Below are 27986 nucleotides of genomic sequence, written 5' to 3'. Positions count from 1 at the left end.
TGTTTAGTGCTCCTAAGCACTACCCTAACACAAATAATAATCTGCACTACAGATACTGGAAATCCTTAACATGATCCAGAACTCTAAAGTCATAGCTTTGCTGAGTGAGAATTCCATCTTATATGAAAATATATTCACTCCCCTGGGAGATCAGAATTATTACAGGGTACCTGATAGTACTGTATGACACAGAGAAGTCTCTCTCTTTTTGGTCCCCAAAAAACAAAACAAAACAAAATTTCTGAAGAGCTGTGGAAGCCTCCGAGTAGGGAAGTATTTGGGAGGATAATGTCACTTCTGGTTAGAAGCAGATTAGCATCTGGAATGTAAAGCCATTTTCAGACCCCAAGGGTGAGAAGGACCTAGCATGTGATACGAGCCTAGGCAACCTAAGACACGACAATCCACCTTTAGAACAATGACAACAAGCAAACAGAATGTGAAGTGATTTAAACTCTCTGTGACTTCACAGTAGCCGTTACCTCAGGGGTGTAAGCTTGTTTTTCTATTGATAAAGATACACAGAAAGCAAAGCATATGTACAACTGTCATTAATTCCAGTGGGTATGAGGGTGCTCAGCATAGGCTTGGCAATGTCAAATAAGCCATTTAAGGCCCTTGCAAGATGCAGAATAGTAAAGTCAATGGCAATTAAAGACAGTCGGTATCTCTCAGGATTGGGTCCAAAGGCAGCAATGGATGGAGAGTGTGGAGAGAGGTATGGAGCCATATTTTTATTACAGGAAGGAGAGAAGGAAACAGGAAACAAGATAACTTTTTTGATTGGTTACATCAGCATAGTCCACCTGTCAGTATCAGTCATCTTCACTCTTCTATTTACAGAGTTGTTTTCTCCTTTGCTGAATTCTTAAGAAGTTTATATGTTGGGGCAGGGGACAGTGCCTCAAAAGTAATGTCAGAAGAACAGAAGTACTTTATTGGTCCTTTGATTCTTTTTGGTCAGCTAAGATGTGCGTGTGTTCAATGTGGTGTTTCATCAGCAAGATTAGAGTCATTACTGCAGTGGGGTAAAAGCTGTGCCAGAAGAGAGACAGTGGAACTTTACCCTTGCAAATAAAACCTTTCGTATGCAAGGCAGGAAGATGAGTGGATGCTAGCGTTAGTCTCACATGTGGGAGACCTGAGCTCAATTCTCCGCTCCTGCTACAGACTACCTGTGTGACCTTGGACTCAGTCTCTCTTTGCATCTGTTTCCCACCTGTAAAATACCATTTCCATACCTCATAGAGGTACTGAGAGGATAAATACGTACAAGACTGTGAGTGGGTCAGATACTACGGTAATGTGGGACAGATAAATGCCTATGATAGAACTCCAAGTGTGCTCTCGGAAAATTTCAGTTCACAGAAACTTAGAGGCTTTAATTCTGAGGGAGATCTATCGCAGAGACCCTACGGACTGGGATGGGGGTCCTGGTGAACTTAACAACACTGTGCAGAAGACGGACATTCAGGAATTGCCTTGAGATGGAGAAAAACTCAAGGCCTGATCCAGTCCCCACTGGCACCAATGGAAGGACTCCAGTGAATGGGGAGACTGAATGTAAGGCTTTGTCTACACTGGACTTTTGTCGTTCAGGTGTGTGAAAAAAAACAACAACACCCCCCCCCCCCCCCCGAACTACAAAAGTTTTACGGACGAAAAGTGCTGGTGTGAACAGCGCTTTGTCGGTGGGAGAGCTCTCCTGCCAGTAAAGCAACTGCCTCTCGTTGGGGGTGGATGTTTTTGGTTTTTTTTTTGTCAGCGGGAGAGCTCTTTCCTGCCGACAAAGAGCGGCTACACCGCGCACCTTTTAGCAGCACGGCTATGTCGCGGAAGTGTAGACATAGCCTAAAACTTTCCTTTGCTGTCGAACACCACTCAGGGCACAGAACAGGCCCCAACCTCCCTGTTTACTCTGGGCTGCTCTTTGCACATCCTCGACGGTGTTAATTCCCATCAGTTGTGCCTCTCTGAGTAGTACTTGAGGGAGCGAGTCTTTCCATCGTCCCTTTTGTGTTCTTCCAGCAGCCCAATGGCGTGCCCGCTGTGACAGATGCTCCGGCGCCTGGATGACAGTCGGAAGGCTTGTGTGTTCCAGCGACCCTGTGAGCCACGCCAGTAGGTGTTCTAACACCTGGAAGGGCTACCCAAGCCAGACAGGCCAAAGGGCAGGGACCAGACAAGAAGCAGTCTGCTGGTCCTCCATGATGAAAATTACAGAAACACAACAAGGTAGCCATTCCAGCAAACAGCAATGGGAAGACTGCTTGCTAGTCAGACCAGAATACGGAAGGTTTTTTAAGTGGTTGCACATCACTGGAAAGGTATTTTTCAGTTCAGCCATGGAGAATAACAAGGGCCTGTGAGTCAATATTTCCCATCACTTCTCACAAACCAAATGTCAACAGGAGTCCAGGATCTCCACCCTCTCGAACAGCAACAGAAAGCGAAGGCTTCCTGCTTTTCACCAGCGAATTGTGATAATTCATTCCTCCATCCTCATTAGGAACAAATTAAACCCCAGTCGATCTGCCCACCCAGCAAGACTGTGCAGCGAGGAAAAGTGGGAGTAAGGGTAGGAGACAGATCACTACTAGGAGTGCAGGAGACAGGAGCTTAATTTGCTTTAAACCCACTTGTCTCCCCAGCTCCACAAATGGGTTCACGGCGAGGTTTGATGTTGTCCTTATACTGCAGATCGACGTGCCTCTTAAATAAATCATCCCGCTGCCAAGTCAGTGCCAGTGCTCTCCCTCAGCCTGCACAGCTTGGAAGGATACACGTACGATCCTTAAGAGTTCAGGGTAAAGTTTCAAAACATTTCAAGAAAATCACTCAAGTGCTGTTTAAAGATGTAATTTAGATGCACAGCTCTGCACTCCACTGCGGGATTTCATATTTATTTAATTTGATGTTTTAAAGTGTACTCATCCAGTTCTGTGGGCACACACAGGCTTTAATAAAAACCTAGCAACTGAGAACCAATCACCAATGCACTGAGCCCTTCCAGCCGCCCGTTACCTCCCACTTCCCACACCTTACATCCCCTATGCCCCTGGAGAGAAAAACCCGGGAGCACCCATGGGCCTTGCAGCATGACTTTAGGGTCAAAGTCCAGGTTTCCCAAACCAAGGCAGGAACTGCACCCCACATCTGGGGATCCCCTTAGTGAAGGCCTCCTGCCTCCAGCCCCTTCATGGTTGTAATAACATGTTTTCTCATGAGCCTCTGAACACCTGAGCTGCCATGATACTTGGCAATGAGCTCTCCTTGTGGGCTAACCAGGACCTCTGTATTTATCATCTGGTAAGGGAGGAAGGATGGTCTAGAAGAGAAGGCCCTGGAGTGGGACTCAAGAGATTTAAGTTCAATTCCCAGATCAACCACAGACTTCCTGTAACACCTTGGCCAAGTCAGTCACTTAACCTACCCTATTCCTCAGTTTCTCATCTGTAAAATGAGGATAATACCCCCCTGCCTCAGAGAGATGTGGGGCTTAAACTCCATTGATTGTGAGGCAGTCAGATGCTATAGTGACAAGAGCCACATATGCACCTAGCTGTTCATTCTACGGGCAAACACCCAACACCCAGCCTGAAAGGAATATGTGACAATTTTAAGAACTACATCAAACGTTACACTGCTGGCAGTTGACTGGCATCCTGTCAGTAGCCATTTACCACTGTATTTGCTTGCTAATTCCCAGGGTTAAAGAACGCACTTCACCAGCTACATTCCCTATCCAGGCACAGGCTGCCATTTCAAGGACCATAATGTTTTGATGTCACATTTTGCAAGATGGAGATCCAGCCTTGAGGGCAATTCCTGGGGTAGAGATACTAAGAAGATTGTCTTATAACTGCCCTTCTTATCCTGGAGACTCCACCACAGACCTCAGAAATAAAAGCAATGCTACCACTTCTTCATCTACAGGAGTATTTGCACTACTCAATCCATTTATACAGCATGAGGACTCCACTTCTACTCGGCAACTAAAATTCTGATTCATTTCTTGATTATTTCACGCTTGGGCTATTGCAATAATGTTGGCACCAGGGGACTTCTTTTATCCACACCCTGCAGACTATTCACAGCCTTCCTGCTTGCTTTGTTTTCCACTGCAGTTTCCTTGCTACTCAGAAGCCACTTAGTTATTTATTCTGCTATATTTATTCAGTTATATATTAAACCAAAATTGGAAGTTCAATGTATTGCTGCAATCTTTTAAGAACCTTAAGGCAATGGCACTCTCCTACCTTCTGTGCATTCTCCAGCACATTTGTTCAGCTTGTGCTAGAGTTGGTTTCTGATCGTGCCATCTCTCATTTGCACATTCAAAATACATAGCTATTGTAGAGTTATCTTCACACTGGGGGAATTTTTCCTTAGAAAAGATCCAGGACTCATTTTAGACTCATTTCCCTTTTAAAATAACTAGGACTGAGGTTTATTCTTTTTAAAATGAGCATTTAACTCTTTGCTGTATTTGAGCACATTTTCCATTGTTTAAAGCCCTATAAGTATGGCTATGTCAATTTTCAGCAAAATATCCAATTCTGGTTATAATGCAAGAGTTCAATAGCCACAACACAATATATGTTTAAAGGGTTGTGTGTTGTTAGCACTGTTTTGTAGTTTCCCATTTTGGTGGAAATAACTAGACCCATGATTGTTCTGTGGCTAGTGAGAGAATTTCGAGATAATACAGGAGCTGTAATATTCAAATCTGTGAAATCCCCATCTAACTCTCCGGCTTACATTTATTAGATTGAGACAGGCAGAAACCCCATGAAAGAATTAAAGCTCTCGGAGATCTTTCTCTGGTTCTTTCCTGAATGCCTGCTCATTATCACACCTCCACTGTAGACAGGGGTGAGACTCAGTAACTCATGGTTCTCAGTCAAACTTATTCAGCAGCCTGCCTCCCAGCCAAAAAGCAGAGTTTTCAGTCACAGATTTTTTATTTTTTTTAAGGAGCATAGAAACCAATCAATCCACAATTTCAACCAGAGCATTGGCCAAAAGAAAAAAAAAAAGTGAAAAATGGCAATTTTACCCATAGTGAAGTCGAAGAATGAAAAATCCAGATATTATTCCTTGCACGTAACCAGGATATCAGCAATCATTCTGGTTGTATTCAGAATAAACCACAAGTATTTCAACCATAAGAGGGGAGAAGGAGAAGACAGTGTTACTGGTGTCTAATAAAGAAACCACTTTGTCTCTGTCTCTGTGAAAATAAGTTACAATGAGATAAAAACCCCTGGCACTCATCTCGGAGCCTGGGTCCCCTGACTCACAGAGCATGGCTGCGGGGCTAAAAACCGCTGTGTAGCAGTTCGGGCTCCGGCTGGAGCCTAGACTCTGATACTCTCCCTCATCACAGAATCTCAGAGCTCGGTCTCAAGTGTGAGCCTGGGCATCAACACTGCAATTTTACAGCCCCACAACCCAAGGCCTGTGAGCCTGAGTCAGTTGGCTTAGGCCAGCCGCAGCCACGCGGGGGAGGAGGGGGGGCGCTTTTATCATAATGCAGACATACCCTTAATGTCTTAAGAGACCTCGTGGGAAGGTGACATAGGAATTTGCCAATGCGTGACTAAGTGAGAGATGAATGCCTCTCTTAATCCAGAATGGATGTCTTGGAGGCAGAGAACAGTAGAAATGAGTAACTTCTGAGACTCAAAAGCCAGCAGGGCAGCTTTTGCTATACAAAGTTGTGACAATCATGGTCCAGACATGCCAAAGGGAGAACAGAAAAAATAAACAGCCAAGTGATTCTTCTGATGACCTAGCACTGTCTACACTGGGGGTTAGGTTGGCTTAACCATGCCGCTCAGGGGATGAGGATTTTTCACATCCCTGAGCGACACAGTGAAGCCAATTCAATTTTCTAGTTTTAGACCAGGCCTCAGATCATTCGAAGTTGAAAAGAACATTGTGGCTCTCGAACACCAAGTCAGGAGGGAGTGTCACCACTCTGACTAGCCATGAGTCGCCGGGGCCTAAGGGGGGAAAAAGGACTTTTAAAAGTAGGCTTGGAACTAAGCTTTTTTTTTAATCAAGAACTTGGGGGACAACCTCACGGTCAGAGACTTTCTGGGAACACTAAATCCCCCCTATAGCTAGGGGGTATGCTGGGAAACTGAAGGTAACAGTGAGACAAGATGGGTGAGGTAATATTTTACTGGACCAACTTCTGCTGGCAAGAGAGAAAAGCTTTCAAGCGCCACAGAGCTCGACTTGAGGAAGAAAGCTTGTCTCTCTCACCAACAGAAGTTGATCCATTAAAAGATATTATCTCACCCACCTTGTCTCTCTAATATCCTGGGACCGATATGGCTACAACAACACTGCATAAATGAAGACAACAGGTAACTCTTATTAGAAAAGGGATTTAATCTAATATAGAAGTGTAAGGTTGGGTCTTTAGGTTTGGTTCCTGTGTAACGTGCATGGGTTTGCTTCTCCCTTACTATTTCATCTCTGAATGTGTTGGGGTTTTTTTCTATTAAACAAAGTTTTTCTTTATTTTCATCCCAAGCAGGTCTCTGGTGTGCGTACCGTGTGGAGTACGTGTGCTAAGGTGAACAGGTAACTGGAGGCTGGTTTCAGAGGGGAACAGTCCAAGCCGTCTGCTGATTAAGAATTCAGGATGACATACTTGGGGAGGCCAGGGACTGGAAGGGCTGTTGGTGTCACCCTGAAAAGCGTAACTAGACTGGGGAGAGCCAGGGTGAGATCTTATGCTTATGGGCAGACTGCCGGTGTCAGGGAATTGAACCATAGCTGCACAGTTCAAACACCACCAAAGTTACAGGGCAGATGGTGACAGGACCCCTCACTGGTCAGGGTGGGCACCAAAACATCACACAGGTCCTTTGACTGTTTCCGATGTTAAATATGCAATACATAGATTTGAAGATCACCGACTCCTTATTGACACCGGCCTTCTGGCTAAGGGTGTCTGGTGAACGTTCGATAGGTCCTTTTAGCAGCGGTCTGTCTCCTGCTCTTGGGGGCAGGGACATGAAAAAATGGTAATAAACCCTTTTTTAGCTTCAACTATTAATAAAAAAGAAAAAATATTTGTGAGAAAGGGAAAAAAATCTCCCTCCTGCCCCCCACCCACACACCCACCACCAGAACTGAAGAGAGAAAAAGCACTTCTCCATAATCCTTGCCTGGTGACAGGGCACTTATATTAAGGCAGCACATATAACAAAAGTATTTAGTATAAGGTTAACATTTCCTTGTTTCCTCAAACCAAATGAGCACCGTAATACTTGTTTTACATGCACAAGTAAGTCAGTACTCATGCTTAGACAAAAACAGTAAACTGTCAAGCCATTCCATTTCCATTTCATGAAAAAGGTGAATACTAATATCTGGATCGACCGTTAACAAATCCAATTGCCTTCGCAAGTGATGGCATCATAGCTGGTTTCAACAGGGTTCAGGGCAGACAACTGTTCACCTCTGATCAGTAAAGACAGGATATGCAAATTTCAATTTACTGATCAGTTTAGAGATTAATAGAAGTATTTTTCAGGTCTTCTCACTTCAATTCATCTTTAGAATGTTAGCTTGAAAGGAGAGGCGACTTACTTTTGAAATTCTTGGCTGTAATGCAGACATTTCTGGATATTTTTGATGAATGTGTTCAGAATGTTACAACAGAGAGAGTGTACAGACTTCATATTTTTTGTCAACATCAAGATCTATTATCATCCTGAGAGAGAGAGAAATATTGACCAAAGCAAACCGGCCATTAGTTACCCCTAAGCACAATAAGTCTGGACGTTCACCTCTACAGAAGTCACTCTGTGACAATTGTTTCTGGTATTAGCTGTTTGTCTAATTAGAACACCAGACCCAGGCAAAGAGCTAGAAATTCAGATATTTACAAAGGACAAAACCAAGTTATATTTCATCATATTTAAAACCATTTGCTGTTCTTACAGGAAATAACTTTTAGTGATTTTTCCTGTTTTAATGCCAGGAATTGCTTTTAAGAAAAAAAGACTCAAGTCTTAAATTCACTGGTTATATTTTAAATACTGCATCTTAAAGGACAACAGAAATTGCCGTTTGATGACTGTCACATTCATATACAGCTAAAATGACAGCAATGTGCAAGATTCCTTTTCTTAATGGATTTTTTCCTAATCAACCCTGTGCTAGTCAGGCCTACTTTTCTCTTCTGTTAACTTCCAGTAGCATGATTTGCAGTTGCACATATATCCAAGGGAGAAAGGACTCTAAATGTTTAGAGAAGAGAAAACAATCCTCAGGGTGCTGGAATAATTTGTGAAAATGGGGGTGCTGAGAGCCACTGAACCAAACTGTAAGACCCGTATCTGGTGGAAACCACTTCAAACCAGGGGGTGCAGCAGCACCCCTAGATCCCACACCTTTGACAATGAATCATAGAATCATAGAATATCAGGGTTGGAAGGGACCCCAGAAGGTCATCTAGTCCAACCCCCTGCTCGAAGCAGGACCAAGTCCCAGTTAAATCATCCCAGCCAGGGCTTTGTCAAGCCTGACCTTAAAAACCTCTAAGGAAGGAGATTCTACCACCTCCCTAGGTAACGCATTCCAGTGTTTCACCACCCTCTTAGTGAAAAAGTTTTTCCTAATATCCAATCTAAACCTCCCCCATTGCAACTTGAGACCATTATTCCTCGTTCTGTCATCTGCTACCATTGAGAACAGTCTAGAGCCATCCTCTTTGGAACCCCCATTCAGGTAGTTGAAAGCAGCTATCAAATCCCCCCTCATTCTTCTCTTCTGCAGACTAAACAATCCCAGCTCCCTCAGCCTCTCCTCATAAGTCATGTGCTCTAGACCCCTAATCATTTTTGTTGCCCTTCGCTGGACTCTCTCCAATTTATCCACATCCTTCTTGTAGTGTGGGGCCCAAAACTGGACACAGTACTCCAGATGAGGCCTCACCAGTGTCGAATAGAGGGGAACGATCACGTCCCTCGATCTGCTCGCTATGCCCCTACTTATACATCCCAAAATGCCATTGGCCTTCTTGGCAACAAGGGCACACTGCTGACTCATATCCAGCTTCTCGTCCACTGTCACCCCTAGGTCCTTTTCCGCAGAACTGCTGCCTAGCCATTCGGTCCCTAGTCTGTAGCGGTGCATTGGATTCTTCCATCCTAAGTGCAGGACCCTGCACTTATCCTTATTGAACCTCATCAGATTTCTTTTGGCCCAATCCTCCAATTTGTCTAGGTCCTTCTGTATCCTATCCCTCCCATCCAGCGTATCTACCACTCCTCCCAGTTTAGTATCATCCGCAAATTTGCTGAGAGTGCAATCCACACCATCCTCCAGATCATTTATGAAGATATTGAACAAAACCGGCCCCAGGACCGACCCCTGGGGCACTCCACTTGACACCGGCTGCCAACTAGACATGGAGCCATTGATCACTACCCGTTGAGCCCGACAATCTAGCCAGCTTTCTACCCACCTTATAGTGCATTCATCCAGCCCATACTTCCTTAACTTGCTGACAAGAATACTGTGGGAGACCGTGTCAAAAGCTTTGCTAAAGTCAAGAAACAATACATCCACTGCTTTCCCTTCATCCACAGAACCAGTAATCTCATCATAAAAGGCGATTAGATTAGTCAGGCATGACCTTCCCTTGGTGAATCCATGCTGACTGTTCCTGATCACTTTCCTCTCATGTAAGTGCTTCAGGATTGATTCTTTGAGGACCTGCTCCATGATTTTTCCAGGGACTGAGGTGAGGCTGACTGGCCTGTAGTTCCCAGGATCCTCCTTCTTCCCCTTTTTAAAGATTGGCACTACATTAGCCTTTTTCCAGTCATCCGGGACTTCCCCCGTTCGCCACGAGTTTTCAAAGATAATGGCCAAGGGCTCTGCAATCACAGCCGCCAATTCCTTCAGCACTCTCGGATGCAATGCTCCCTAGGAACAGCCACCAAATAAGAGCACTGAAAATCTCCATCTCACACAGTGTTGGGGAGTATCCTCACCTAAACATCTGACTTTTCTACAACATTTCAGAGACATTGAGAGGACCAAAGAATGAAAGAGGTATTCTGAATACACTGCAAGATTAAACGAACATGCACTTCATGCATAGAATTTTACTGATTCTCTTTAGAAAAATCAGTTAACTATACAAACAAGTAATTAATATTTTGAACAACTTGCTCCCCAAGAAGTCCCAGTGGTTTCAACTATTTCATGGAGGGACTCATGGAATAAAACAAACATGAGTCAGCCCATACAAAAAGGCTAATTCTACAGAGGAGACATCAACAGAGGAAAGTGCAACCAAACTTGCCTGCATCAACAGCAAGGTTTGAAACTCGAGTTTCCAGATCTAAAAGGATGAGCCTCTGGTACTTGAGCTGGCAGACCAAATCCTTTGGGACGATGTGGTAGTGGACTAATAAAGTTCTTATAAAGGCCCACCAGCACTGGGGGACAGATTCACACCCTGCCCATGTGGCGGTGGGGAAATCAAATACAGGACACTACTTTGGATATTGCTAAATTTGTGGGTAGAGGTTTCCTGGTTTGAGCAAGAGAATAAGATGCTTCAGTTTGATTTTAGTTTTTTCCTTGCTGCTACTTTCTTTTACGTACTGAGATCATAGAATATCATAGAATATCAGGGTTGGGAGGGAACTCAGTAGGTCATCTAGTCCAACCCCCTGCTCAAAGCAGGACCAATCCCCAATTTTTGCCCCAGATCCCTAAATGGCCCCCTCAAGGATTGAACTCACAACCCTGGGTTTAGCAGGCCAAAGCTCAAACCACTGAGCTATCCCTCCCCCCCAAATGATGATCTCATCCAAATGATGATCTCATTCAACCATTCGATCTCATTCAACCATTCAGTAAATCATCCTTTCTTTGTATGTCACTAATTAGTCATAGACATTTCTCTGGACCGTGGTTACTGACAGTAAAGTACCAGATTTGGATCCAAAAATCCTATCCTCCATCACATCCCATAGGCTACTGAGTGACAAAATGGGATTGGACCAGGTAGGGGCCAAATGCTTTCAGCACCCACTGGTGTAACACAAAAACAACATTAAAGTTTGAAAACAAAAAATTGGTTTACTCTTCCGAATATTATTCTTTATGAAATACGGTAGATAGCCTGAGGCAGTGTCATTCAAAAAGCCTTCAACCTGGTACACTTTTCCATGTTGTGTATTTGTGAGCTTTCTTTTTAATTTAAAGAGAGAAAAAGACAGAGAAAGACTTATGAACTTGCAAAGAATTTTCCACATTACTGACAAGCCATCTGAACTGCCAATAGTCACCATTATGGATACTGGGAGTATGTCACATTTAGCCTATGAAATATGGGAATATGGATGTGTTTAACAGACATTTTAGGACCTGATCTTGCAGTTCACTAACATAAGAACAGCCATACTGAGTCAGACCAAAGATCCATCTAGCCCAGTATCCTGTCTGCTCACAGTGGCCAATGCCAAGTGCCCCAGAGGGAATGAACAGAACAGGTAATCACCAAGTGATCCATCCCCTGTCGCCCATGCCCATCTTCTGGCAAACAGAGGCTAGGGACACCATCCCTGTCCATCCTGGCTAATAGCCATTGATGGACCTATCCTCCATGAATTTATCTAGCTCTTTTTTGAACCCTGTTATAGTCTTGGCCTTCACAATATCCTCTGGCAAAGAGTTCCGCAGGTTGACTGTGCGTTGTGTGAAGAAATACTTCCTTGTTTGTTTTAAACCTGCTGCCTATTAATTTCATTTGGTGACCCCTAGTTCTTGTGCTATCAAAAGGAATAAATAACACTTCCTTATTTACGTTCTCCATACCAGTCATGATTTTATAGACCTCTATCATATCCCCCTTAGTCGTCTCTTTTCCAAGCTGAAAAGTCCCAGTCTTATTAATCTTTCCTCATACAGAAGCCGTTTCATACCCATAATCATTTTTGTTGCCCTTTTCTGAACCTTTTCCAATTCCAATATATCTTTTTTGAGATGGGGCAAACACATCTGCACGCAATATTCAAGATGTGGGCATACCATGGATTTATCTAGAGGCAATATGATATTTTTTGTGTTATTCTCTATCCCTTTCTTAATGATTCCCAACATTCTGTTCACTTTTTTGACTGCTGCTGCACATTGAGTGGATGTGTTCAGAGAACTATCCACAACGACGCCAAGATCTCTTTTTTGAGTGGTAACAGCTAATTTAGACCCCATCATTTCATATGTATAGCTAGGATTATGTTTTCCAGTGTGCATTACTTTGCATTTATCAACTTTGAATTTCATCTGCCAGTTTTGAGAGATCCTTCTGTAGCTCTTTGAAGTCTGCCTGGGATTTAACTATCTTGAGTACTAAGCATGAACCACAAGCAGACTGCTGGTCTCGTAGTAAGGTCCTGTACTGGTGTGACTAGTTCTCATGGAGTTCAAAGAGATTGCTCACGTGAATAAAGGTAGACAAGTGCTTACGTGGTTGCAGAATCAGGCCCTGCAATGGTAAAGCTCATTAACTGAGACTCCTAATTCATTCAGGTTGAGCTACTCTTGATCCAAACCTCTACTTTGCATTATGCTGTAATATTTTAGCCAAATATTACAGTCAATCTCTTTTGAATCTCTCTAGCCAGATTTGACATATGCACATGTATACAATATATTGCCAAAACACACACACAAAGTATTTCCCATAGAAATGAACTTTAGCACTTTGTATCAAAAATTCATCTCCATCCATTCTTGCAGGTTTAAAAGGAATCACTATTCTTTTTCTTTTCAGTGGGCTTCCATTCGTTTCTGAAGCTGGTTTAAAGAGCTACTGGCATACATTTTACACCATCTCTTTTGATACACTGTGAGCTTCTGCTCTCTGATTATGACAGAAGCCATTAAAAACAGACCTTGAGTTCTCACTTCATTTAATTATCTGTTCTTTTATTTTTTTTCCTCTCAAGTTGCTACTTCTCTTAGGCAAGTTCTCATTTATCCCAGCTGCAGATAAGGGCATCACGAGAATCACACAAGAGCTGTATTTGTAGATGATGGACTGTATCGTTTTGTAAGGCTTAAAAAAAACCTGACTTGTACAACTGGATGAGATGGTGAGTGGACCAGGCCTCTACTGCCGCACAAACCTAGAGCATGTGGACAGCACGTGCAGGAGTTCCACTGAGGTCCAGGAAGATGTCTTGAGGAACCTTCCATCACCACAGCAGCTGAGTGCCTTATAATCAGTAGCAGATGTTTAGCCTCAGAACACCCCTATGCGGTAGGGAAGTGCTATTTCCATTTTACAGGTAGCGACTTGCCCACGATTACTCAGCAAGTCTTTTACGAGTCCAGACATGGAGCCCAGATCTCCCGAGTCTCAGCTCAGCAAACTACTCCTGGAGCATCCTTCCTGCCCCTGTCTGTGGAGCAGCAGTGCAGTTATTCCACAGGCTGCCTACCCAGGGGAGGTTTGATGGGGGATCCTGTCACTGAGCAGCGCCTTCTGAACTGTTCTGCCCTTGTAAACTGACCCCTTGCCCCACAGCAGGCCAGTGGTGCCCACAACTCTCCACCCCGGCCTTAGGACTGGTCACTGAATGTTTTAGCCTGAAAACACCACCACTCTGTATGCCCTCCAGCAGGGAAAGAATCAGCCTTGCTCCCTTGAAATCCAACTATAGCTCAGCTCAATGTATGAGCAACAGCCACACAGGTGTGTGTGGTCTACATGGAGCACCTGTTACAGTGTTGATCAGCACGGTGGCCTGAATGCCATTGGTAGTTAGCAGGAGCTCTTTTGGACATGTGATGCGGGGTCCTTTTCTCCAGCTGTTAAATTACATTAAAAGAAGCTTTAACATAGTTGAACATAGCACTTTACCCCACCAGCAATCGCTGTAGTTGCCCCAGGGATGTTCTAGGACTGCAAAGAGAAGACAACACGGCCTGGATAACTGTGAATGGGAAGGGAAGTGTTTCACCAGGAAATGTCTACAGAAAATCTTGAGGACCCCCCAACACGGACAATCACGTAAATCGCTACTCGACGGCTCATGTGACATAACCGCCCTAACCACGGCCAAAACCTCTGCCCAAGAGAGTCATCACATGTGAAAGCTGGGCAAACTGCTTCACCACGCCCTGCCCAGGGAACAGTCCAAGACAGGGGTGGGAAGGAGAGAGAGAAAGTAGGTGGCTTCCAGCCTTCACCTCATCAAAACTCAACTTGGGACAAATGTATGCTCAGCATCTGTCCCCTGCCAGCTGACATTCGTGGGCTACCTCACCCCAAACTCTGTAGACATGCTCTCTCTACATCAGTCCCCAAGGTCTACAAGCACAAATGTGGAGAAGAGATATTGGATAAAAGCAGGCGAGTTTGCTGAAAATCCCACATGTAGCTGGGGATGATAGGGAGGTGGTAGACATGGGTGAGGGGAGAAGTGGAGCAGCCCCCTTAGAAATGAATGGTAAATAGACAGCATTGAGAAGCATTTACATGCTAATAATATAGTCACACTCTCCTTGGTCTTCATTTTATTGTACACTCCATTAGTTTTCCTTCCTTAGGCCTGGCAATGCAGGAATCCCCTCAGACTCCTGAGTCAGCATTGCAGGAGTATTTTTCAAAGGCTTGGATATTTATCCATCTTGTGCAAGCCTCTCTAGTTATTTCATCTTCTGTTTTCCTTACCATCTCAGAAACTTTTCATGAATAATGCCCCTCTACACATGCCCTTTCCTTCCCTGCTCTCCCCATCTCTGAGGACAACTCTTCCTGCTTGGAGCTGAAGACAGCAGTTCACCTTGCCTCAATGCAGCACTTTCCCACAAGGCACTGCATGCGGTCGAGTGCCTTCAAAGTGCATGTGCACTATCGAGACAGATTCCTCACCACTATATATTGTGTATTTACTGAGTGATAAAATGGGGTTGGACCAGGTAGGGGCCAAATGCTTTCAGCACCCACTGATGTAACACAAAATCTCCATGCCAGCTACCATGGAGGCCTGCACTGTGACTCTGGGTCTGGGATGTTAAACACCAAAAGGGTTTCTTCTGGAATGGAATTTCATGTTGTACTGCTCAAATATTACACTTATGTTATACCATGCGCGCAACTTAATAATACATCCTCTTTCAGTTCCTTGGCAAGGAAATGGTACATAGATCATTTCTGCCACAGAAACCCACCACAATAGTATTTAACTTTAAAAAGGGACACTACACAAAAATAAGGAAGCTAGTTAAACAGAAATTAAAAGGAACAATCAAGGGTGAAATGCCTGCAAACTGCATGGATACTATTTAAAAACAAAAGCTCAAACTAAATGTATACTCCAAATTAAAAACAGAAAGAGGACTGAAAAAATGCTACCATGGCTATGCAGCAGAGTAAAGAGGCAGTTAAAGCCAAAAAAGCATCCTTTTAAAATTGGAAGTCAAATAGAAGAATAAACTCTGGCAAGTCAAATATAAAAGTATAATTAGACAGGCTAAGAAAAAATTTGAAGAGCAACTAGCTAAAGACACAAAAACTAAGAGCAAAAATTGTTTGAAGTATATCAGAAGCCAGAAACCTGCCAAACATTCAGTGGGGCCACTGGATAGCAGAGATGCAAAAGTCGTACTCTAGGCAGACAAGGCCATTGCAGATAGGCTAAATTAATTCTCTGCATTTGTCTTCACTGCAGAAGATGTGGGGAGATTCCCACACCTGAACCTCAGATTTGTCACGTAAAAGAATGGAACTGTCCCAGATTAAGGTGTCAATAGAAGAGACTTTGGAACAAATTGATAAATTAAACAGTAATAAGTCAGTAGGCCCATATGGTAACCGCCCAAGAGTTCTGAAGGAACACAAATATGAAATTTCAGAACTACTATGTGTGGTATGTAACTTATTGCTTAAATCAGCCTCTGTACCAGATGACTATAGTGTAGCTAAAGAAAAGCCAATTAGGCCAACCAGGCAAATTGGTTAAAACTACAGTAAAGAACAGAATTGTTAGACACATAGATGTTAGGGAGGAATCAACACAGCTTTTGTAAAGGGAAATCATGCCTCACCAGTCTATTAGAATTCTTTGAGGGGGTCAACAAACATGTTGACAAGGCTGCTCCAGTGGTTATAGTGTACTAGGACTTTGAGAAAGCCTTTGACATCTGGTCCCTCTTAAGCAAAGTATGGCTCTTAAGCAAAGTATGGAGTCATGGGACAAGAGGGAAGGTCCTCAAATGAATCAGTAACTGGTTAAAAGAGAGGAAACAAAGGATAGGAATAAATGGTCAGTTTTCACAATGGAGAGAGGTAAATAGTGGGGTCCCCTCAGGATCTGTATTGGGACCTGTGCTGTTAAACATTCATAAATGATCTGGAAAAAGAGGTGAACAGTGAGGAGACAAAGTTTTGCAGATGATACAAAATTACTCAAGATAGTTAAACCCAAAGCTGACTATGAAGAGGTTCAGGGGATCTCACAAAACTGGGTAACTGGGCAACAAAATGGCAGATGAAATTGAATGTTGATAAGTGCAAAGTAAAGCACATTAGAAAATATAATGCCAACTACACATATAAAATGATGGGTTCTAAATTAGCTGTTACCACTCAAGAAAGATCTTGGAATCATGGGGGATAGTTCTCTCAAATAATCTGCTCAATGTGCAGCAGCAGTCAAAAAAGCTAACAAAGTTAGGAACCACTCGGAAAGGGATAGATAATAAAACAGAAAATATCATAATGCCATTATATAAATCCATGAAACGTCCACACCTTGAATGTAGTTCTTGTCACTCCATCTCGAAAAAGATATATTAGAATTGGAAAAGGTAGAGCAGAGCGACAAAAATGACTATGGGTATGGAACAACTTCCATACGAGGAGAGATTAAAAAGCCTGGGACCGTTCAGCTTAGAAAAGAGACGACTAAGGGGGGATAGGACAGAGGTCCATAAAATCACGAATGGTCTGGAGAAAGAGTTATATTTACTCCTCACCGCAAGACCCAAAGGTCCCCCAATTATATTAAGAGGCAGCAGATTTGAAACAACCTCAAGGATGTACTCCACACAATGCACTGTAAATCTCTGGAACTCATACCCAGGGGAAGTTGTGAAGGCCAAAAGTATAACTGGGTTCAAAAACGAACTAGATAAGTTCGTGGAGGATAGCTCCATCAATGGTAATTAGCCAAGATATTCACGAATGTAACCTCATGCTCCGGGTGTCCCTAAACCTCCAAGTGCCAGAAAGTAGGACTGGATGACAGGGGATGGATTCCTCAATAAATTCCGCTGTTTTCAGAGATGAAAGTAAGCCGGTCCGGTCCGGTTCGGCGTACCAGCAACAGCCAGTACGCCGTGCCGGACCGGACCGGCTTCCCCAGCAGTGATTTAAAGGGCACGGGGGTCCTGCCACTGCAGGGAGCCCCAAGCCCTTTAAATCACCTCCGGAGCTCCTTGGGCCGCGCTTTAAAGGGTCCGGGGCTCCCCGCATTGGCAGGACCCCCGGGCCCTTTAAAGCACCCTGGAGCCTGGCTGCCGGAGCCGGGCTCCGGCGGGGATTTAAAGGGCCAGGTGCTCCTGCCACTGCGGGGAGCCCCGGGCCCTTTAAAGCACTGCCAGTGTCCTGCCGCGGCTAAAGGGAGTGGCGGCAGGGCTCCGGCAGGGATTTAAAGGGCCCGGGGCTCCGGCCACTGTGGGGAGCCCAAGGCCTTTTAAAGCTCTGCCAGAGCTCCGGCAGCGGGGCTCGGGTGGCGCTTTAAAGGGCCCAAGGCTCCCCTCCCACTGCAGGGAGCCCCGGACCCTTTAAAGCATCACCGGAGCTCTGGTAGCAGGGCTTGGGCGGTGGCTCCCCGCAGTGGCCGGAGCACCGGGCCCTTTAAATCCCCGCCTGAGCCCGGCTGCCGGAGCCCCGGGGCTCTGACAGCCAGGCTCCAGCAGGGATTTAAAATGCCTGGAGCTCTGCGGCGGCCGGAGCCCCGGGCCCTTTAATTCATCGGGGCTCACAGCCGCCTCTGCAGCTGGTAGCTCCGGGGTGATTTAAAGGCCCCAGGGCTCCCAGCCAGAGCTCTGGGGCTTTTAAATCGCCGCTTCCGGTTGAGGCCACGCCCCCACTCAGGACTCCAGCGTACCGGTAAGTCCTTTAAGTTACTTTCACCCCTGCCTGTTTTGTTCACTCCCTCTGAAGCATCTGACAGTGGCCACTGACAGAAGACAGGATATTGGGCTAGATGGATCATTGGTTTGACCCAGTGTGGTTATTCTTATACCTCTATTTCCCGATTTTACTTCTTTTATCAGCAATAGTCACGAAAAGGATTCTAATTAGATAACACTAATCAGGTAGAACTGCATGTGATTGACGACTGAGAAAACACTATCTGTTCTCTGTAAAACAAAACAGATTGGCTATTTTCCCTGAAGAAGCTGGAGATTTATCAATACACAAAACGAAGCAAAAAAGCCAATGGATAACGTGTAATTAAAGATTGGTCTATATATTTTACACTGACATAAATCTAAAATGAGTAGTGGAGGGTAAAAGCTTTTATTGGGGAAAAGGTGATATTAGTCACCAACGAAAAAACTGAATAGTCATGAAAATAGAATTTAGAAAATTGTCACATGCAGAGACGTTTCATAAACTGCAGGACTGATTAAAAACAAAATCCAATAACTCATGCAAAGAGTTTTCATATCTATGACAGCAGACTAATTCCAATAGTGTTTTATTTGTTTTCTTGAAACATTTTCCTTTAATAGGCTGCAATGAACATTCCAATTACATTTTTAGATAACCAAAACCAAGGAAACATGTTAAATACCACTTAACCTGTAATTTTTGTATAGTTGGTAGAGTACAGATAAGAATCGACAGACTATCCATTTTAACATACAGATTTTTCCATGATTTGTTTCCTTCTACTATCAGATTATTTAAATTCCAAAAAAGAAATAAAATTTGTGACAATACCTTTCCCGTTCATTTGCTAGTATTCTCAACATTTAAGTGGAAAGAGTTTATTTGTCATCTGTTACTGAAGTGTATTTTGTTTATTTGCAAATGAAAAGTGTATTTGCAAAAGTGTATTTGCAAATGAGACAGCATCTCTTATTATGACATCAAATTAAAGGAAACTGTGACATCTGATGTTTTTGTGTATTAATGGATGAATTCTAACCTCAGCTAGTCATGCAGTTTCAGTGAAACTGATAATTTATTACTGAGGACAGAATTAGCAGCATTATCTAGGTTATAATTTTCCTATTTAGCTGACATCAGTATTCAAATTCCTTAGAAACCCAACTTTATCATTTTGATAAAACCAGTTCTGCACAATGTCTCCATCAGGACTAACATCAAATGTGTGAAATATATCACAAGTCCTTTCAAAAGAAGTGTGGCAAAATTAATGACACAATGGACCTTCAGAAAGAAACAAGTGTGTGGAAACAGTTTCTGCAAACAGAACCATAGCTACCAACATGAACTTTTCTTTTTTTTCTCCCATCCCCCCCCGTTCTTGAGGAACTGGTCTGCAAATAAAATGGAGGTCTAGAAGCTTCCAGGTCTGCAATAACCAGAGAATTGCATATGGAGGTGGGTTAGTACAAGTTACTTTGTATCTTGATTAGTAGTCTCAAAACTGATCCACGAGAGCAGGTTTCTCCTAAACCTTTCCTACCAAGCCAAGAGGACAAACAATAAAACATCCACCAAATCCTACCTTCTCTAACATATGTTGCATCAGTCTGTCTCACTGTCATGCAAAACTGTAAAATATATACACGCAAAGCAGTCATTTAAAAGCCCCAAAAGGTTGGCATTTGGACACTCACACTTGCACTGTGAGATGCTAGGAGATTGTTTGAATAGCATATGATAGGCTGGGGGATTATTTGTGAAAGGGAAAATGGTAAAGTGTGAATTTGTGGGAGCAGAAAATTCCTTAGAAGGATCCAGAAGAACTGCTTGAGGTAAGAAAGAGAAGTAGGAGAGAAAGTTGGGAAAGTTTGGGGAAAAGTGAGGGGAAAGCAAGCAGTGGTGGGAACACTGACCTGGAAAACTGGCATCTGAGTGAGAAGTGGGTAAGGGATTTCTGACTGGGGTCGGGGAGCCCAAGAGTTGAAAACCTAGCAGGAGCGTAATCTGCAAAACTGTAAAATTGGAAGCATGCACACTTAAAATATACAATACTCAGGTAACCCTAAGAACACCTCAATGTCAACCAGTAAAGGGGGTTACAAGAATATCCTGATCCTGGTATATACATTAGGGTTCACCAAAGAATATTATATAAGGTCCTAAATGAAAGCCACGCTCACACAGTTCATTAATATCATTGTGATATGTACATACAGATACTTTGTAAAAAGTAATGTATGTATCCTGAAAATATATTCCTGTCAAGGAAGAACTAGCAACCAGATTTTCTCTCAGACAAAGGAGGTTTATTCACCTGTCTGTGCAACTTGTAATTTAAGCATTATAAGCTAACACAGTTTACATACAAAGCTAATAGGGAGATGTGAAATCAACAGGATAACAAAACACAGGTAAATAAGCCACGGGGGTTCTCCTGAGTTGGGGAACAAACAATGAACTCTGGGGATATAAGTAGATGGCAAGGAAGACACCTCTTTATCCTGAATCTAGGAAGTAATCGGGCAATGAGATTACATTAATGAAAACAGACTCTCAACCCGGCTTGGCTGAAAATGCTGCAAAGGACATTTGAGGTGAGATAACTTAGGCTAACTTTCTGTCTGAATAAGTTTTAAGTTTAGTCTCTAGGAACCATGTAATGATTTTGTTGCATCTGTAACCCTCCTGTTACCATGATCCTCACTCACTCGCTCTTGAATCTTGATCTTTGATAATAAACGTATGATTGTTTTCACTATAAACGTATCTCAGTGCTGTGATATTATTTAAGGAGGTGATCCGGAGCTGAATCATTCAAGCTGGCGTGTGCATTGCTCCTTTGGGGAGAGCAGACCCGGTATTACTGAGAGTGTTCAGTGGTTAAAGGGCTGATTACTGTAGGGGAATGTTTCCAAAGGGTTCGGTGATGGGGTGCACCTATTATTAATCTACAAGGCAAAGGGAAGGCTGGTATATCCCAGAGTGCTTGGGTGGCTGACAGACTGGGAGCTGACACCCAGTTAAGCACCAGCAAGTCTCTCTCTTGCTGGAGGCAGGGAGGTACCTGGGGGACTCAGTCCTGGGCACTCCAAGAACCATCACAAGTCTTCAGTGCCATTCTGGGAAAGCGGGTGGGGGAGTGCAGTGGCTCCAAGAGCAGTGCATGAGAGTGCTATATAATTGTGCTGTTGTGTGTGGAAGGCAAGGTCACGGTGGGTCAGTCAAGCTCTTGAATTTTCAGGAGTGTCAGTACAAAAAACCAAGTTGCAAAGCTTGCAAAATTAAAGTCGATTCCTGCTTCAAGTTTCTGACGCATACGGAGCAGCAAAACTCATACAACAAACATTGCAAACAGGTAGTTTGGGGGTTGGCAGTGTCCCAGTCACATTTCACTCCAATATAGTATGAGTCAACTCACCTGAGTAAGCCCAGTAAGAATCCCCCGAGGCCTTACGCCGCCGTATTTGCACAGAACTACCATGTCTGTTTTCATGTAGTGAGCCAACGTACCCTTCAGTCAGAGCTGAGAAAAGAAAAGAAACAGCAGCAATTAGGAAAATGACGTTCACTCGCTAAAAATATTCTATGTTAAGCAGAGACAATGGGTGTGGTGCTGTTCCTGAAACAGAGATGCTCCTTACTCCTGAAGAGTTCACAATCTAAAGAGACGACACAGAAGACAGGACGTACTGGGAAACCCTCATGACTGAGTTACCTTCGGAATAGGTTTTGTAGCTTCTTCTGAATGAAGACCTTTCTTTGGTGTGGGGGAGCAGAATGGAAGAGGGTGCAAAGAAGAGAGAAGGAAGTCATGGGATGTTCAGGCTGACAATGCTATTGGAGGAAAGGGGGCTAGGTGGGTACGCTTTGGGGAAGGGATTATCTTTTTGTTCTATGTTTATACAGCACCTAGCACAATGGGGTCCTGGGCCATGACTGGGGCTCTTAGGTGCTACAGTAACACAAATAATAAATGACAACCCAATTTCAGCCTGGACTGTATGTGTACAGACTCTTGAGTCAGGCATACGGTCTCTGAAGAGACAACAGTGGTTTACTGTGACACAGAGGCTCCTAGGCAAAGAGTCCCCTGTTCTTTGCCAACAACTCTCACCTCAGACTTGACAAACTCACAACACCAAGCACATCTTACAGAGTATTTATCCATAAAGAGTATCATGCATGGTATCAATAGCAGACGGACACCAGCAGAGAGTCTAGCCCAGGACATTTAGGCTGTCGATAGGCTTTCTATCTAGCCACACAAAGGGTATGTGTGGACTTGCTTTACTATTCATACACAAAACAATAACTGCTCTCGGAAAAACAGCAGGTAGACAGATTCTTGAGAAACACGCATGCCAGAGTCCAGCACATTCTATAAACTTTCTGCTTTTGATACAGCACTACAGCAGAAACAACATGTAAAAATCCCCAAACAGGTAGCTCTCCTACGACAAAGAAGAACCCTCTCTACCACTGTGTGGAGGTCTTTGGTGAGGCTGAGATTAATTGGCCAAAGTGGTGAAGGCTTGAGAACTTCATTGAGGGGAAGTCACACTTCAGCAGCTCATGCCATCCAATCCAGCATGGAGGACATTGACACTGCCTTCCAGCCAAGGCAAGGGGTGGTATGTCAGGCAGCCACCTTGTGTACAATCCCAAGACCACAACGCAGCAAAAACATCATTAAAAAGGAGCCACTGACCTGGTTCGCTTTCATAAAGTAAAGAACTTGAACCCACCAAACGAAACAGAAGAGGGAATACTCACTACTTTGTGCCACAGAGTACTTTCATGCTTTTTTCTTGTTACTGTTAACATCTGCTTCTTTCTTTTAAAGAATTGCTCAGCTTTCACAAGAGGGCAAGTTTATACAGGAAGATTTTGTGTATTGCTTCTGTACACGTGACAATCAAATCTGAGCTGTATGAGTTGACAAATGTCAGAAAGGTAGTCTGACAGAGAATTCCATTTTCTTTCACAATACACTGCATCTGCATACCTAGATCTTATAATAAATGCAGAGAACACAAAAAATAAAACCTCCTTTTAATTCCAAAGAGAACTGTCTGGGCATTACTTGAAAAGCATAGTCTGACTCAACAGCAATTTAAGTCTGACTGTTCTCAGTTCTGTTATTTAATCAAGAAGGTACTAATTAAACAATTCCAACACTTAACTTCAGTAAAGCGTCCAAAAGGTTACTGCTTCCAGTAGCCGTACCACAGGTGTTGTATGCCCATCACCTCTCAAGCCAAGCATAGCAAGGCTGGGCTTGTAACAAACCTTCATGGAACACCAAGTATGGGCAGTTCAGTTCAATTCTTCCCACTGAAATAATACTTCAGTAACACCAGCTTGGTGCTAAGGCAACTTGGAGCTTGCTACATTTCAGTAGCAGGTGTATTAAGCTGCCCCACCTACAAAGCAGTGCAAAGAGCTTCATTCTATGGCAGGGCCAAGTGATTTCTGCAGCACAACCATGCTAAATTTCGTGGCAAACTGGAAGTTCTGTAGCAGCGTGGATGTCAGAAAAGAATTTCCCAAAAACATACGGTAGGGCTCCCCCCGGCCCATGTGAACAACAGTCTTGACAGATTGTGTTATTTGATCAGAACCTCTGATTTTGAGTATTTTTCCTGACATTTCAGGCAGCTGCCGAATTCCTGGTTCACTTGCAGGATCCAATCGTGAAAGCTTTAACTTAAAGAAATAAGAAATCAGGGTCCATGCTGCAGGACTCAGGTTCAATATGCCATACCCCTTTCTCCTGTCTGCTGGGAGAGGGTCTACTTTCTCTCCTCCTCGCTGATGACAGGAGAGCAGGAGATAGCAATGTGAAGGAGAAGGAGTATGTGGAGTCAGAAGAGGGACAGGCAACTCCACAGGGAGAGATGTGACAAAGCACGTGGGGGACTGGAGACAGCAGGAGGCAGCAGCCGGGGGAACAGGAAAAGAACATGGTGGTTCAGAACTTCAGGAAGTTCTGACTTTGAACCATGTGTCCTGGGACGAGTACACTGCAACTAGTTGTTATCTAATGCCCCACAATGGGGAGTTGGATAGTCATAACTTCATTGAGCATGCAGATACAGAATAATTATAGACAGTAAACAAGATGGCAGCTGATTTTCCAGAAAACTCTGGATTTCTTCACCAGAAGAAGGATGCTACATAGCCACTTCCACCAGAGGTAAAGTTTTGCTACTAATTCCACAGCCACCAGGCGCTGGATAGGCCCTACCGGCAAAACAGGAAAGAGACTGGGTCTAAACAATTTAGGGATTCTAAAGGGAAACACTCCAAGTCAGCACACAACATTTAAAATTAATTGTAGAAGTCTTTGAACTCTTAGCTTGAGCAATCAAAGAATGGCAGCGTGGCAATTCTGCAGTGTGGCTATGAATCATGCTATTGATTTTCAGTATCTTCTGTGCAGAAAATTAAATTATGTAAATCTAGGCCTTTACAAATCTCTTACTTTAATGTAAAATTGAACATTTGCTAAAGTCAGCATCATATTTATGCAACTAAAAATTTGACATCCTTATGAAAATATGCAGTTTTAGTCTTCTACATAGACACTAATTATAATTATAAATCTATCTTTACTCTTAATAGGTGAGCAGCCACATTATGCAACGAAACATTATGCAATGAAACAAAAGCCGCGGTGATGAGTCTCAAGGTATGTTTACACTGCAATTAAAAACCAGTGGCTGTGACTTGGGCTCGGACTAAGGGGCTGTTTAATTGTGGTGTAGACTTTGGGCTCCAGCTGGAGCTCAGTTTCTAGGACCCTGTAAGGTGGGAAGGTCCTGGAGCTCCAGCGGCAGCCTGAGCCCAAATGTCTACATCACAATTAAACAACCCCTTAGCTTGAGTTACCTGGCACAGGCCAGCAGCAGGATTTCAACCGCAGTGTACTGTGACAAAGTTCCTCCTCTACCTTGGTGGGTCTTGCGCTTATTGGCAGATTTGCTCGCCTTGGAGCTTCACGGCAGCCCTTAGTTTGGCCGCTTTCGTGAACCCACAGTCCAGGTCAACTCCTCCTGTGTCTGACCAGGAGTTGGGAGGATTTGGGGGAAACCCGGGCCCGCCCTCTACTCCAGGTTCCAGCCCAAGGCCCTGTAGAATGCAGCTGTCTAGAGTGCCTCCTGGAACAGCTGTGCGACAGCTAAAACTCCCTGGGCTACTTCCCCATGCCTCCTCCCAACACCTTCTTTATCCTCACCATAGGACCTTCCTCCTGGTGTCTGATAATGCTTGTACTCCTCAGTCCTCCAACAGTATGCGTTCTCACTCTCAGCTACCAGCGCCTCTTGCTCCCAGCTCCTTACACGCACACCACAAACAGAAGTGAGCTCTTTTTTAAAACCCAGGTGCCCTGATTAGCCTGCCTTAATTGATTCTAGCAGCTTCTTGATTGGCTGCAGGTGTTCTAATCAGCCTGTCTGGCTTAATTGTCTCCAGAAGGTTCCTGATTGTTCTGGAATCTTCCCTCTTACCTTACCCAGGGAAAAGGGACCTACTTAACCTGGGGCTAATATATCTGCCTTCTATTACTCTCCTGTAGCCATCTGGCCCGACCCTGTCACAGTAGACATACCCTCAGAGCCCAGGTCAACTGACTTGGGCTTGCAGGGCTCATGTGATGGGCTGAAAATAGCAGTGTAAGCATTCCCACTTGGGCTCTGAAACCCAGCAAAGGGGATGGGTCTCAGAACGTGAGCAGGAACATCTACACTGCTAATTTTTAGCCCCGTAGCATACGCCCAAACTCAGTTGGCCCAGGGTCTGAGATTCGTTGCTACAGATCTTTTCTTGCAGTGTAGATCTGCAAGTAATTAATCTCACTAAGCCTCCATTCTCCAAGTGTAAAATGGAGTTAGTAATCCTTCCTTACTTCCCAGAGATGGTGTGAGGACATATTCATTAATGTTTTTGAGGCACTCGCACATCATGGTTATGTGAGTTATTTCAGTACCTATACAGACAGATAGATGGTCTGGTCAAATGGATGGCGATTAGCTTGTGTGTATCCAAGAACAGGAAAACACTAAGTAAATATTAATGGAGCTAAGTTATTAACATTAATCACTAGCGTTTTCCATTATTCCTTCACAGGTGGGAGATGGTGAACTCACGAGCTCTGAGGTTCAAATCAGTTCAGCAGCAGAGAGCAGCAAACTTGTTTCTCATTGTACTCAGTAAGAACTGGACCCTGCAATGCAGATGGGAGTCGGAGGTCAATACAAAGAGGACTAGGGAAGCTAGGCAGCTTGGGAGTGGTTGAGGTTGCAGGAGGGTGGACAGGAGGGTCAGATAGAAAAAAACAACACACCAGTTGCCCTGGAAGGAAACCACAAGAGGAAAAAAGGAAGGAAGTGGGGGGATCACTGTATGCAGAAGGGGAGAGAGATTGTGATACAAGGAGACACAAAGCCAGTGTCCAACTGCAAAGGGTGCTGGGTACTCATAGGATTGTACATATACCAGGCCAATGCTGAAGGTAGAGATGCACACCTTTATGCACGCCAGCATATGTGGTCTGAGAATTGTAAATACATATTTAAAAAACATTGGGCCCAATTTGGCTCTCAGATGCATGGATGTAAAATTAAACCCAGAGCCACTCTACTGATTTCTGCTAAACTATCGATACCTATCAGCAGGAACAGCAGCAGCAGTCAATGGATTTGCACTGGCTCCTATCTTAACTACTTGCTGTAAGAAGGTAAAGATCCCTACAGATATCATGGTGAAATCTCTCTCATCCCTAATTCCCTCTAATTTTAATCAGTACTAAGTCTCAGATCCTACACAATATTCTAAAGTGAATCAATCCGTGTCGCACTTCTACCACCAGCTAAAGCAATGAAATTTTGTGCTGTTTATTTAATATTCCGATCAGCTTTCCATTTGTTCTGTCTCAGTATATTAAGTTTTCAACAAAATGGATTTGATAAGTACCCTCTAAGGCACAATAAGGTAATTCCTTTCTGAATACTCTAGTGATATTCAGAGTTCACATGAAAATACAGAATTTAACCCCATCTACCTTATACATAAAACTATTATAATATTTGGAGAGATTATACTCTAGGCATTAGTGTTCAAATGATATGAAACAGTCATCCATGTAAGGAAAAAAAAACCCTTTAAGGCTGATATTTCATAACTAATGATTTCATCATTCATACATTACGTTAGATGAACTCAAACTACATTCTGAGCTAAAAGCTGATTATTTTAGGCCTTGTCGGCATTAGAAGAGGTGCACTGCTATGACAATTAATATGAAATTGTTCTGATTAAACTGGTGCAAACCCCAATGTAGACACACAAACCAGTTTATCTTAATTCAGTAATTTACCCACGCAAGCTGATTTAAGCAAGCATTAAATCAGCTAAGTGTGTCTACATTTGGGACTTGCACTACTTTAGCTAAATCAGTTTAGTTAAACCAGTGCTACTTTTGTAATGTAGATAAGCCCTTCAAGACTATTCCTGACAGTTAGGCTATTAAGAACTTGGCCCTCCATTATTATGTGAAGTCTTAAGGAGCACAGAGAAAAATCTCGTTAGTGTTTTAGCCATGAAGGGACTTTGTTATCCAGACTGTTAATAATTAGCCCTCTGGTTAATTCAGGCTGCAAAAAGAGTTGTGGGGTTGGGTTTTGGGTGTTTTATGTGTGCACCAAAAAGGTATTTTATTCAAAACTATATCGTTTTTGAGCTAGAGAGAAGATTTACAAATTTTAGAAGGTAAAAGAACATGCACAAGACCAGGGCTAAGGGC

At 43.6% G+C, this 27986-nt stretch overlaps 1 protein-coding gene across 7 annotated transcripts in view; it reads right to left on the bottom strand.

Annotated features, from left to right (window-relative positions):
• Window positions 1-27986, bottom strand: part of PTPRG (protein tyrosine phosphatase receptor type G) — a 610647-nt gene that overhangs the window by 450556 nt on the left and 132105 nt on the right. For all 7 annotated transcript variants that reach the window (XM_037903818.2, XM_037903817.2, XM_037903820.2 and 4 more), the window contains exon 2: window positions 21600-21704. In XM_037903818.2, coding sequence (XP_037759746.1) covers window positions 21600-21704 — 105 coding nt within the window. The remainder of the gene's footprint in view (window positions 1-21599; window positions 21705-27986) is intronic.

This window comes from Chelonia mydas, chromosome 7 (assembly GCF_015237465.2).
Source record: "Chelonia mydas isolate rCheMyd1 chromosome 7, rCheMyd1.pri.v2, whole genome shotgun sequence".
Taxonomy (NCBI): domain Eukaryota; kingdom Metazoa; phylum Chordata; order Testudines; family Cheloniidae; genus Chelonia; species Chelonia mydas.
The sequence above is the reverse complement of the archived record's forward strand: the minus strand, read 5'-3'. Positions and strand labels throughout refer to the sequence as shown.